The following is a 12,737-nucleotide window of genomic DNA, read 5'->3' as shown; positions in this document are numbered from 1 at the left end:
TCCATTGCGGTGCTGTTCTTTCCGAGGAAACCAGGCAGGAAAGGGTTGGTTTTGATGTTTTCTTGAAGCTTCGGCCTTTTTTGTTGTGGACGAGGGTTCGGGCTGGCACTGTTTTCGAGAAGAGCAGAGGAATTTTCCCTATAGTCCTGCTATCCATCAACCAGTGTCACAAAAAAGCAGGTTATCTGGTAAAGGTCACATGTTATTTGTGGGCGCTTCCTGTGTGCAGCAATGACTGCAACTCAATAGTACTTTATTGGCTGTATTGTCATTGTTCATGACCACCGGATGCCTCAAAGCATTATTACATTTCCATCTTTCTTTTAAGAACTCCAGTATAAAGACGGAGAGAGATCGAAGAGAATCACAGGCTAAATTAATCTGGAGACCACTGGCTGGGAAACTACATGATGACCCCCCTCCCGCCCACTTCGAGAATTTTATTGCCTACTTAATATGTTGATGCATTTTAAAGGGCAGTGAATAAGTTGAGATGAGCCTCTGGTATAAATTAACTGTTTCATAAGATTGAGCTTAACCACAGACTTCAATCTCTATCCTGAACGTTTAACCCATTCACAACATCCTATATTACTGACTAATATGGTTTAGATTATTGTAATCATCGCTGAAACATTTTTCAATCCGAGAAATTGGCAACAAATTGAACAACATGAAATGAGCCAAAGAGTCAATACCGAGATGAAACACAGAGTGCAGGATCAGCAATTTCAGAAGAATCATCGCCTTCATTTCTCTCTCGACAGGAGCTACTTCATCTGCTGCGTATTTGCAGCATTTATGTTGATACTTGTGACATTTAACTGGGACAGATCCGTTCTCAATCTACAGAAATTGGCCCCTTCCAATTAAATGATTTGCTTGAGATGGCGCCATGTCCCATTCCATAGCCAGTCGAAAGCTCATGTTTTTCACAACAGAAGTTCTTTGAGGTTTGGCTTGAACTCACAACCTTGGCATTGCACGCGTCTCAATCCTGCCATTAACGTATCATGTGCTAACCGATTGCGCCACAAAAACAAAGCAGTGCTCGTTCGTATACATATTTTAAGTTGTATCATCTCGTTAGAGGCACTAAGTTTTTTTTGATTGAGTGGCAAGAACTGAGGTTATATGATAGTGCGCAGAAGTAGTTACATTTCTGTGGGAAAAGCCAGTGAAAGAAGCAATGCCCCATGGTTTTGGGTTGTGTCTGGGGGTGGGGGGTGGCCAAAAATGAAGTTGCACACAGTGCCCCACCACTGGGTGGGAACTTGTGGTCCCTGGGAACTTATGCTTGGGATAACTATTTAAGTGTTTGAGGTATGTTAAACCTATGAAATTCAATGATGTGACCTCAGTTACAAATAATGTGCACTGTACATTATTTCAGGAAGGTCATGGAAAAGTTATAAGTTCATAAGATAATGTCAAGGATGAGGAGGGTCTGAAGGTGTTGGAGGGGCTTTTTTGATTAGAACTTTGATTGTACTTAGTGGCTGTAAGGGATATTGAATTTAACCTACACATATTGGATCTTCAGCTCCTTGTGTCTATTTGTACCAAAAGCTTTGGAACCCAGACTAATGCATTTCAGTGAACACTGGGCCCAGAAGAAAAAGTTGCACAAAATAGAGACTATTTTGACTGATCTTGTAAACATACTAAAATGGATTAAAAATCCTAATTAAATATCCATGATAAACTTTATCCTGGAGAATTGCATGGATTATTTGCGTAATTCTCTACATGGAAAATGTAGCATTCTTTCAAGGGATGTGGGCATCTCTGGCGAGGCCAGCATTTATTGCCATTGAGAAGGTGATGGTAAGCTGCCTTCTTGAACCACTGTGGTACATGTGACATAGTTCCAAAATTTTGACCTTGTGACAGTGAAGGAAAGATTATATAGTTCCAAGTCAGGATGGTGTGTGGCTTGGAAGGGAACTTGCAAGTGATGGTGTTCCTTTGCATCTGCTACCCTTGACCTTTTAGGTGGTAGAGGTCGCCGGTTTGGCAGGTGCTGTTGAAGGAGCTTTGGTGAATTCCTGCAGTGCGTCTTGTAGATGTACTGCTGCCACTGTGCGTCAGTAGTGAAGGGAGTGAATGCTTGATATGGCGGATTGGGTGCCAATCAAGCGGGCTGCTTTGTCCTGGATGATGTTGAACTTGTATTGTTGGAGCTGCACTCATCCAGGCAAGTGGAGAGTATTCCATCACACTCCTGACTTGTGCCTTGTAGATTAGGTTAGGATTTGGGGAGTCAGGAAGTGAGTTACTCGCTGCAAAATTCCCAGTCTCTGACCTGTGCTTGCCGCCACAGTATTTATATGACTAGTCTAGTTCAGTTTTTGGTCAATGGTAGCCCCCAGAATGTTGATTGTGAGGGAATTCAGTGATGGGAATGCCATTGAATGTCAAGGGGCGATTGTTTCTCTCTTGCTGGAGATGGTCATTGTGTGGCACACATGTTACGTGCCACTTGTCAGCCCAAACCTGGATGTTGTTCAGGTCTTGCTACATATGGACATGGACTCTTTCATAATCTGAGGAGTCGCGAATGGTACTGAAGTGTGCACTTCTCAGTGAACATCCCCACTTCTGATGTTATAATGGACGGAAGGTCATTGATAAAGCAGTTGAAGATGGTTGGGCCAATGATGCTATGCTGAGGAACCCCTGCAATGAATCCCTGGGACTGAGATGATTGACCTCCAACAACCATAACCATCTTCCTTTGTGCTAGGTATGACTCCAACCATTGGAGAGTTTTACACTTGATTCCCATTGGCTCTAGTTTTGCTAGGGATCCTTGATGATGCACTTGGTCAAATGCTGCCTTGATGTCAAGGGCTGTCACTCTCACCTCACCTCTGGAGTTCAGCTCTTTTGTCCCTGTTTGGATCAAGGCTGTAATGAGATTAGGAGCTGAATAGCCATGGTGGAATCCAAGCTGAGCATCAATGAGCAAGTTATTTCTGAGTAAGTGCTGCTTCATAGCATTGTTGGTGGTCCCTTCCATCCCTTTGCTAATGATGAAGAGTAGTTTGATAGGCTACAGTCTGGACCTACCTGTGCAATTTTCCACATTGCCAGGTAGATGCCAGTGTTGTATCTGTACAGAAACAGCTTGGCTAGGACCGCGGAAAGTTTCAGAGCACAAATCTTCGATACAATTGCCGGAATGTTGTCAGGGCCCATAGCCTTTGCAGTATCCAGTGCCTTTGGCTGTTTCTTGGCTGAATCTAATTGGTTGAAAACTGGCATCTATGATGCTGGAGACCTCAGGAGGAAACCAAGATGGATCAAATGTTTCAGTCTTGTCTTTTGCAATGTTCTATGCTCCCTCGTCATCAAAGATGGGAACATTTGTGGATCTGTCTCCTCCTGTTAGTTGTGTTTAATTGTTTACCACCATTTATGACTGGTGTGGCAAGACTGCAGGGCTTAGATCTGATCCTTTGGTTGTGGGATCACTTAGCTGTGTCTATCACTTTCTGCTGTTTGGCATGCAAGTATTCATGTGTTGTAGCTTTACCAGGTTGACACCTCATTTTTAGGTGTGCCTGGTGCTACTCCTGGCATGCCCTCCTGCACTCTTCATTGAACCAGGGTTGATCGCCTGACTTGATGGTAATGATAGAGTGGGGGATATGCCATGCCACGAGTTTACAGATTGTGGTTGAAAACAATTCTGCTGCTGATAAGGCCCACAGTGCCTCATGGATGCCCAGTTTTGAGCTGCTAGATCTGTTCAAAATCTATCCCACCTAGGACATTGGCAGTGCCACACAACACGATAGAGGATATCCTCAATGTGAAGGCAGGACTTCATCTCCACAAGGACTGTACAGTGGTCACACTTACTGATACTGTCATGGGAAGGTAGATTGGTGAGGATGAAGTCAAGTATGGTTTTCCCTCTTGTTGGTTCCCTCACCACTTGCCGCAGACCCAGTCTAGTAGCTATGTCCTTTAGGACTCCGCCAGCTCAGTCAGTAGTGGTTATACCAAGCCATTATTGGCGATGGACATTGAAGTCCCCCCACCCAAAGTACATCCTGTGCCCTCAATACTTCTTTCAGTTGGTGTTCAACATGGATTGCTGATTCATCAGCTGAAGGTGGGGCGGCACGATGGGTGGTGATCAGCAGCAGGTTTTCTTGTCTATTTAACCTGTTGCCATAAGACTTCATGGGGTCCAAAGTTAATGTTGAGGAATCCCAGGGCAAGTCCCTCTTGACTATATACCACTGTGCCATCATCTGTTGGTCTGTCCTGTGGTTGGACAGGACACACCCAGGGTGATGTCTGGGCATTGTCTGTAAGGTATGATTTCAGGAGTATGACTATGTCAGCCTGTTGTTTAACTATGCTGTGGGATAGCTCTCCCAATTTTAGCACAAACACCCAGATGTTAGTAAGGAGCACTTTGTAGGGTCGACATGGTTGGGTGTGCCGTTGTCATTTCTGGTGCCCAGGTCGATGCCAGGCGGTCCATCCAGTTTCATTTACTTTTCAGAGCACATTTAAGAGTCAACTACATTGCTGTGGGTCTGGAGCCACATGTCGGTCAGACCAGGTAAGGATGGCAGATTTTCTTCCCGAAAAGTCATTAGTGAACCAGATGGGTTTTTACAACAATCGACAATGGCTTTATTACTGAGACTAGCTTTTAAATTCCAGATTTTATTAGTTGAATTTAAATTCACTAGTTGCCGTGGTGGAATTTGAACCCATGTCCCCCAGAGCAATAGTTTGGGCCTCTAAATTACTAGTCCAGTGACATTACCTCTACACCACTACCTCCCCATTATTGTGAGGAAGCCATAACTAATGTTACATCTGAAGGTCTAAATATTGGAAGAGATTTTATCTTTAAAGATTTTGATAAATGTCTTTAAGCTGATTTTTAACACTAACTGGATCCAGTGATTTTGCTGTCTGTTCCTCTTTTATGTTCAGTATATTATGGTTCACGGATTCTTTAAGTTCTGTCTGTAACACTTAGGATTTGAAGCATTTTGAGATTATTTCCATCTTTTTAAAATAATCTGATAGCATATTTATTTTTAACAGCCTGCCTTGAGCTCACGACCCGTAACCTCAAATTCGCCAGCAACCGTTCCTCGCAAGACAGGTGACCGGTTTATCCCAACCAGAGCAAGTTCCAACTGGAGCATCAATTTTCATACTATAAATGTAAGAGAATGATGACGTTATTGTAATTTTTTAATAAAAATGTAACAGTGATTGAACAGCATAAATAATCTAACCTAGCAGACCCTATGTTAACTAATGATGAGGGTCACTTGTTTATAAGTATTGACATTTGAAATTATTGGTGATGATTTAAGAGGAGACTGTTGACACACTGGCCTCTGTGAACTGGTTTTAAATCCAGCCTGGACTCATTTCCAGTCCCTATTGGCTGTGACGATTGTTGGTGAAACAAATCTGGCAGTTCAACCATTTCAAATGGGGACAAAAACTTCCATAATTCAGCACAAAAAATTAGAGTAAAGTAGAAATCTCACCGGTCATGAGGTTAACATATTTTTCCATCTTGTCTCCAATGTGCTTTAGTGCAGTTTCCCACTTTGGAGGGTTTGGAAAATGTCACTGCATGTCTTAGTTTTTAAGTAGTACCGCTTTGTAGAAGCCCAAGTCTCCAATCTGCTGGCTGGCAATGTGCATTAGATGTGATTGTGGCAAGTGCCTGTAATTGGCATAAAATGGCAAGCCAATGTATGCTATAGAAATAGAGGAAATGGGAAAAATTCACACCAGTGCAGTTAGGGGTTTAAGGTATGCATGCTGAGGGCCCATCAATAGCCTCAGGCAATCCTTTTTTTAAATGTAAAAAAAAAAGTTTTATTTTAGTAAAGTTTAATTTTGAGAGAAATTTTAATTAACATTGTAAAACCATTGAGAAGTTCTGATGATTGCCTCATAATTGAAGTGTCATTACCTCTTTGAAACTTTTCGCAAATTGTGTTGCAAAAGTTGCTGTAGGGTCTGATTCATTACAATTCATTTATGTCGTTAAATATTTGTGCATAGTGACCAACCACCTTAAGTCTTGTTGATAATTGCAATGAACTACCTATACAACCATTCAAAACACATTTGTAATTTAGCTTCAAGTAATGCTGGAAAATTCTCCTTGGTTCCCTTATACAGGCGAATCTGTAAAAATTATAAGTTGCTCACATTCAATATACATGTTTGGATGTATACAGTGGCAGATAGCAAGTGTCTGGAAAGGCACCAAGGTATCACAGTTTTTTGGTGTGCTAATCTATTGTGTCACAGACTGTATGAAGATGGCAAGGAAGGCAGGAGGAGCAAATCAGTCCTGTCACTCATTCCTAAATTGCCAGTGAATAGGTAACAAATATTTGTAATAGGAGCCTTATCTTAGTCACTGTTCATTAACTCATTCGAGCCCTTAAAATGAATCACACACAACCTTGTAATGAACACTCCAAGCTACCTATTAGTAGTAATATGTAGGCATTAGCTATATAATGTTAACATTTTGACTAATTTGCATTGTATGGAGAGAGAGAGAGAGAGAGAGAGTTTTCACTTGGTAAACACTTTGCTGTATTCTTGGCCTTTATCAGGAAAATGGAAAGTCCCCCAACCAGAATCGAAAAACGAAGGAAGCAAATTCTGATAATGGGAAAGGTACAGTACATGTCTACCTTGTCTTTATCGTGAAGAAGTTAAATATTGCATTTTTGAGTTTTTACACTGGATATTTATTTGGGTGCAGTGTCATTCCACCTCTGACCTAGTGAGCCCTTACTCCTGGACCTTGGCCAACTGGAATATATTATATGTCATTCTATAACATCTTCAACCTTGGAAGCTGAAGGACAATCTGTGATTGCTGGAAATGAGGTATTTGTCCAGCTAGCTATTTTTGACCATGCTGGATTGAGTGACCCATGACCCCATTGATCCTGCATTGAGCTGATAATAGCAGATCGAGACGCCTTTTGTTTAACAAGAATACATCATAAATGCATATTAATATCTTCAGCAAAGCATGCTGCAGTGTATATTCTCTGCAACATGTTAAGGGTAGGGGGTTGGGAGTGCATGGTGTGGGTGTGGGTAACAGCTAACAATGATTGGGCTAAAGCCAATGTGTGCTATGACCAGCAAGAATAAAAGCCAATAAACCATCATAGGCATATTTCATTTTCATCACAGTTGTATCTTACTATACCATTAGTAACAGGTTTTTTTTGTAAGGTAATACTGGGGGCAGGATTTCCACATGTGCTAGTTATAACAAAATGCTCTTTAGGAATGGGTTATATATAGCGCACAAGGGAGAAATTCTGCCTCGACGGTTAAATTTTTCAGAAAGCAGATTGTTTAAATCTTGTCCTATTAATGTAATTTGGTGATCCAATTGTAGAGAACTTGACCCAATGTCATTGCAAGCTTGGCCTAGTTTTTTACACTGATGCTAATAACAGTGACATTTTGCAGTAATCCATGATTGGAATTTTCCAATATCCATTGGATATGGTGGTGGCAGCTGCTCTGCATAGGAGAAAAATGGTGGAAAAATTAATCGTAAAGCAAATTTGTGTTTTGGTTATTTCTGTATTCTTGGACAGCTGTTGTCAATTATGTAAGGTGACTGAAAATTCTAGAGTTATAAACGGAGTACAAAAATAGTTAATTGAACTGTCTGACAAAGTGTCACCTAGTTCAATATGCAGTCACTGTCTATTGGATACTGTTACTGCCAGAAGGATGAGTTCTTAAGGGAATTTGCACCTTTTACATTCTCAACTTTCACTAATTCTGTTTATCAAATAGTAAGGTTCTTTTCAGAATTCGTATTAGTCCAATATTGAATGGAATAGAAAAGATTAACTTTAGGTTTAAAACCAACCTTGGCTAAACTGCAGAGAGTTGCAGTATGTAATATGGGAAGAAATCCATCTTCTTTGTTTTCTATTCAAAAAATATCTGCTTTTGTCCTTGAGTTAGTTGACACATTGTCGTTGTCAAGACACTGATAAAGAAATTTCTCAAAATTCACACTTCTTGGTTAGAATGTTACAATGCAGAAACAAGCTACTTTCTGTAGCAAGGCCTCCACAGAATAACACATTCTAATTCCTACCCTTCCTACTAGTTAACATTTAATATTTGATGCAACTGCTGAATTTTATTTTTTAAACTTCCTACCAACAACGATTTGTGGCAGAACATTCCACATTCTAACTGCCTTCTTTGTAAAGACATTTTTCTACCTTCCCTCTGATTATTTTCAAATATTTATCTTAATTATTTTCCCAGGGTGCTGTCTATCACAATGCTATTTCTGCTTATGAACAGAAAGGGTTACCGTTGTACGAATGTGTGGCTGGTCTATGACCATAGCAACAGGATTGTGCACTTGAATATCAATAGCTCTGGCAGCTCCTATGATTCCTTGATCCTACAGAATGCCAGTTAAGGATCAGAAAGGCTCAGAAATATGCACTGCAGGCATGGTTGTTGACATCCAAGGACAAGACACAAGAAGAAGCATAAATTGGTGCAATTTTCCACCGTGGGAAGCTGAGCTTATGGGATGCTTGAGCAGAGATTCACTGTCACCTTATTTCTGGCGCTCACTAAGTGAGCATGACACCATGTTGGGCATTTCGTATCACAAAATTATCCAACACAAGTACTTGTGGATGTTCAGTCTCACAATTAGAACATCTTTCCCCAGGTTTTCACTTTATGATGGATTTGATACAGTTGCATCAGATTTGATTGGATCTTCAGTAGGTGATTCAGGAGTCCACTCCTCATTTGCTCCTTCGGATATTTCAACAATTACGCAGTGCACCACCTCTTTTATCTAGAGTATGATCTTGGATACGTTCCTCCTTGATGATATCATTGTGTATTTTTGGTATAATTTCTAGGACCTGCTTTATCACCAAGTTTCAGTGCTGGCAATTTTGTTCGTCTGCAAAATAATGCAATTGTTGGCTTTTATTTCCCCCTCCCATAGGCAAGAAGTAACACCCTAACTGTAATAAGTGATATACACATGGCCCTTTGTCCAATGACTACTTCATGTAGTTTCTTTCAATCAGTGGATATTTCCACTGATCCATCTGACTGGGGGTTCAAGACTTGAAGCTGAATATACTAAACTTCATTCTTTGGTAAATTGGGACTCAGTACTTAGAAACAGTGACTTGTTGAGCGCATTTTATCTTGAGAGCATTTTATCACTGTTTTACTTGTGTAGTATGTATACCTCTAGTTACACTAAGTACTAGTCAGTAATTCATCTAGTAGTCCCAGCTGTTTGCTGTGATTATATTTGTAATGTTCCACTGATTCTGTTTGTTGGTTTGTCCTCTGTTTAAAACAATGAGCAAATTGCTATGAAATGAGCCGAGTCCTATTTATTCTGGGTTGATGTATGACTTTACGTTTTTTTAAATTTCTGTATACCTAATATGATTTGAATAAAGATTTTTTTTGCCAAAGATTCCTATCAAAATTCTAAGACGCTGTTCAAAGAACAGTGAATATTTGTAGCGTCTTGTCCTTAACCAACAAAACTAAAATACATATTAACGTTCATTCATCTTTTTGCTGTATATAGGATCTTGCTGTACACAAAACGATTGCTATCATAACAGTGCTACATAATTTAATTAAATGCATGAGATACCTTAGGATGTTTCTGATAAAATGCATTAAGAACTATAATCTGTCCATCCCTCCTTCCCTACAGTTGTAACAAACTTGAATGAGTTTTTTTTGTGTGTGGCAATCCCTCTCAATCTCTCATGATTTTTCCCCCCACCTGCACTGATTTCACTTGTCCTTCACTTTGTAACATGTTGTGCAATGGTTATTTTAGTTAAATGTTCAGCCTGTGTTGCTGCATTCTATGTCACTTTCTCTTTCTCTCCTTTAACTTTGGCCAACTGATTTCAGATTTTCATGCCTTTTCACTACAGGCTGCTTCACTTTCATCTCTTTACAGCTTTTTTAAGGCTTTGGGAACTCTGTTTGTACTGCTGTCTGATCTCCGATTTTCCTCACTGAGTAGCCTTTCTTCGGGAATATTATCTATTGTCCCAGAAATTATTCTGCTCTTTCTTAGTGATTCTCCGAATTCACCAAATTTGCATCTAACATTGTCCATCATATTGATCAGCTGTTTCTCCCCTTATCTGCACAACAGTGAAAACTATGCTTTAATAGCCAGAAGTTTGTAGTCAGCGCAAACCACTGACCTAAGTGGGGTAGGGGGGATTGCTTCCCACAGAGATATAGTGGCCTCAGGAGCATGGATTTCCTCTATTCTGACATGATTTTAAATTTGATGGCAACTATAGGGGACCAGTGGCATCAGTCGATCAGCCAGTCAGACTGAAGAATTCTCAGACTGCAAAGTAGCAATTAAAAAGTAGGGAATATAATTCACTTTTTTTTATCATTTACAGAGAGTGAAATAAAGAGTGAGACTTGCAAAAATGATCAAGTTCAAATATAAGCTTGCAAGAAATAAAATTCATTTAAAAAAAAACGTACAATTTTCCACCATTCTTCTGGGGGGCATTGACACTCCACACCAAATTTATCAAGGCCTAAGAGATTATTTCATGATAAATACATCTTGCTACGCCATTTAAAGCTCAGTTATATCTGTTTAAAAAAGGCTTGACACAAGGCTTCCCAAACTGGTGGAGACGAGATCCTGGGGTCGCAAGCTCTGAGGCAGCAATGGCTACCATGGAGTTTGGACTAAATGCTAACTGTGAGGCCCCTTTAAATCCTGGCTTTTTTTTTCTATTGGTTGGCGTGGCCTAATGGATAGATTGTTGAGGCTTGTTTGCTGCAAAAGAAAAACCCAATGAAAACCATTTTTAAAAAAAAAAATCCTGCAGTTTAAACACTTCCCACTACGTTCATCCTCACTCCCTGCACCCTCAGCAGCTGAAGGCTAATCCACATCCACCGCTCAACAACTCTCGTTATCCCCCCCCCCCCCCCCACCCACCATATTTTCATTGTGAGGTCACGCAAAGCCTGCTGCATTAAAATGGGTTCACACTGGGAAAAATTTTGGGAAGCATAGGCTTAATGTTTTTTTTTAAACAATGAACATATTGCTTAAAGTTGAAGCTCATGTCAGTTCACAGATTCTGTCTTGATTCCACCTGTGAAGACTGCAACAGATCTCCCTGTGGAGAGGCAGGGCATCACTGATAGCAACTTCCAGATTTCTGTGTTTAACTGTGCATGTGCAAATGCAAGAAGTTGCTGGCAGTTTTATACAGTATGGCATGAATGCTATCAGTTTCACCATCCAAAGAATCTGGGCCAACATGTTACAAAAACCAGCCAGCCTGGATGAGACTAATCTAGATTCCTGAGGGAAGTAAGGGTGGAAATTCTGGAGGTCCTGACTACAATCTTCAATTCTCAGTAGATGAGGCAGTGGGGCCAGAGGACTGAGGATTCTAAATGTTACCCCTTGTTTAAAATAGGGGAGTGGGATGAACAAATCAATTACTATCCAGTTAGCCAAACGGTAGTGTGGGAGAAACTTCTAGAGACATTAACCCAGGCAAAATTCATTGACACGTGGAAAAAGGTGGGTTAATAAATGAAAGCCAGCAGGAAATGTTAAAGCCAAATTGTGTTTGATTAACTTGCTTAAGTTCTTTCATGAAGTAATAGAAATTGTTGATGTTGTGAATATAAACTTTCAAAAGATGTTTAATAAAATACCACAAAATAGGTTTTGTACCAAAATAAAATTTGTGGATTAAAGGAGTAGTGGTGAATGGTTGTTTTTCGGTCTAGAGGGAAATGTGCAGTGGATTCCCCAGGGGTTGCTCTTTTTGATATATTAATCAATTGAATGGCTTTACAGACATAATTTCAAAGTTTGCAGATGATGCCTAACTCAGAAATGTAGTAAGCATTGACAAGGAGAGTAACAGACCTCAAGGCATAGAATAGGTGGTGGCGTAGTGGCATTGTCACTGGACTAGTAATCCAGAAAACCAGGTTAATACTCTGGGGACCCAAGTTCAAATGATGAAATTTGAATTCAAAAAATCTGGAATTAAACATCTAATGATGACCATGAAACCATTGTCGACTGTTGTAAAGTCACCTGGTTTACTAATGTCCTTTAGGGAATGAAATCTGCTGTCTTTACCTGGTCTGGCCTACATGTGACTCCAGACCCACAACAATGTGGCTGACTCTTAAATGCCCTCTGAAGTGGCCTAGCAAGCCACTCAGTTTTCAAGGGTGAGTAGGGATGGGCAATAAATGCTGTCCTAGCCAGTGACGCCCACATCCCATGAACAATTTTTTTTAAAAAGACTGATGAAGTCTTTAATGAAATTTAACATGGAGAAGTGTAATAAGTCCATTTTGCTAGGAGGAATGAGGAAAGGCAATGTAAACCAGTTGGTGATTGGAGGGGGTGTATGTATACAAACCTTTGAAGGTGGTGGGACAAGTTAAGAAGCTGTTCAAAAATATGAGGATTTTTGGCTTTTTAAACAGAAGAATGAAGTATAAAAACAAAGGTTATGCCAAACCTTTGTAAAACACTAGTTAGGCCCTAGCTGGAGTGTTGTGGCCAATTCTGGGCATCACCCTCTAGGAAGGATAGCAAGACTTTGCAGAGGATGCAAAGGGGATTTACTTGAATGGTACCAAAG

At 40.3% G+C, this 12,737-nt stretch overlaps 1 protein-coding gene across 6 annotated transcripts in view; it reads left to right on the top strand.

Annotated features, from left to right (window-relative positions):
* LOC121289388 (fizzy-related protein homolog) overlaps positions 1-12,737 on the top strand; it is a 60,598-nt gene that overhangs the window by 19,298 nt on the left and 28,563 nt on the right. For 5 of the 6 annotated variants that reach the window (XM_041208777.1, XM_041208773.1, XM_041208775.1 and 2 more), the window contains exons 3-5: positions 4,523-4,582; positions 5,080-5,202; positions 6,630-6,693. In XM_041208777.1, coding sequence (XP_041064711.1) covers positions 4,523-4,582; positions 5,080-5,202; positions 6,630-6,693 — 247 coding nt within the window. The remainder of the gene's footprint in view (positions 1-4,522; positions 4,583-5,079; positions 5,203-6,629; positions 6,694-12,737) is intronic. The other variant, XM_041208778.1, reaches the window with a different exon arrangement.

Source organism: Carcharodon carcharias, chromosome 16 (assembly GCF_017639515.1).
Source record: "Carcharodon carcharias isolate sCarCar2 chromosome 16, sCarCar2.pri, whole genome shotgun sequence".
In the NCBI taxonomy this organism is placed as follows: Eukaryota; Metazoa; Chordata; class Chondrichthyes; order Lamniformes; family Lamnidae; genus Carcharodon; species Carcharodon carcharias.
Note: the sequence above shows the minus strand (reverse complement) of the source record. Positions and strands in the feature narration are given on the sequence as shown.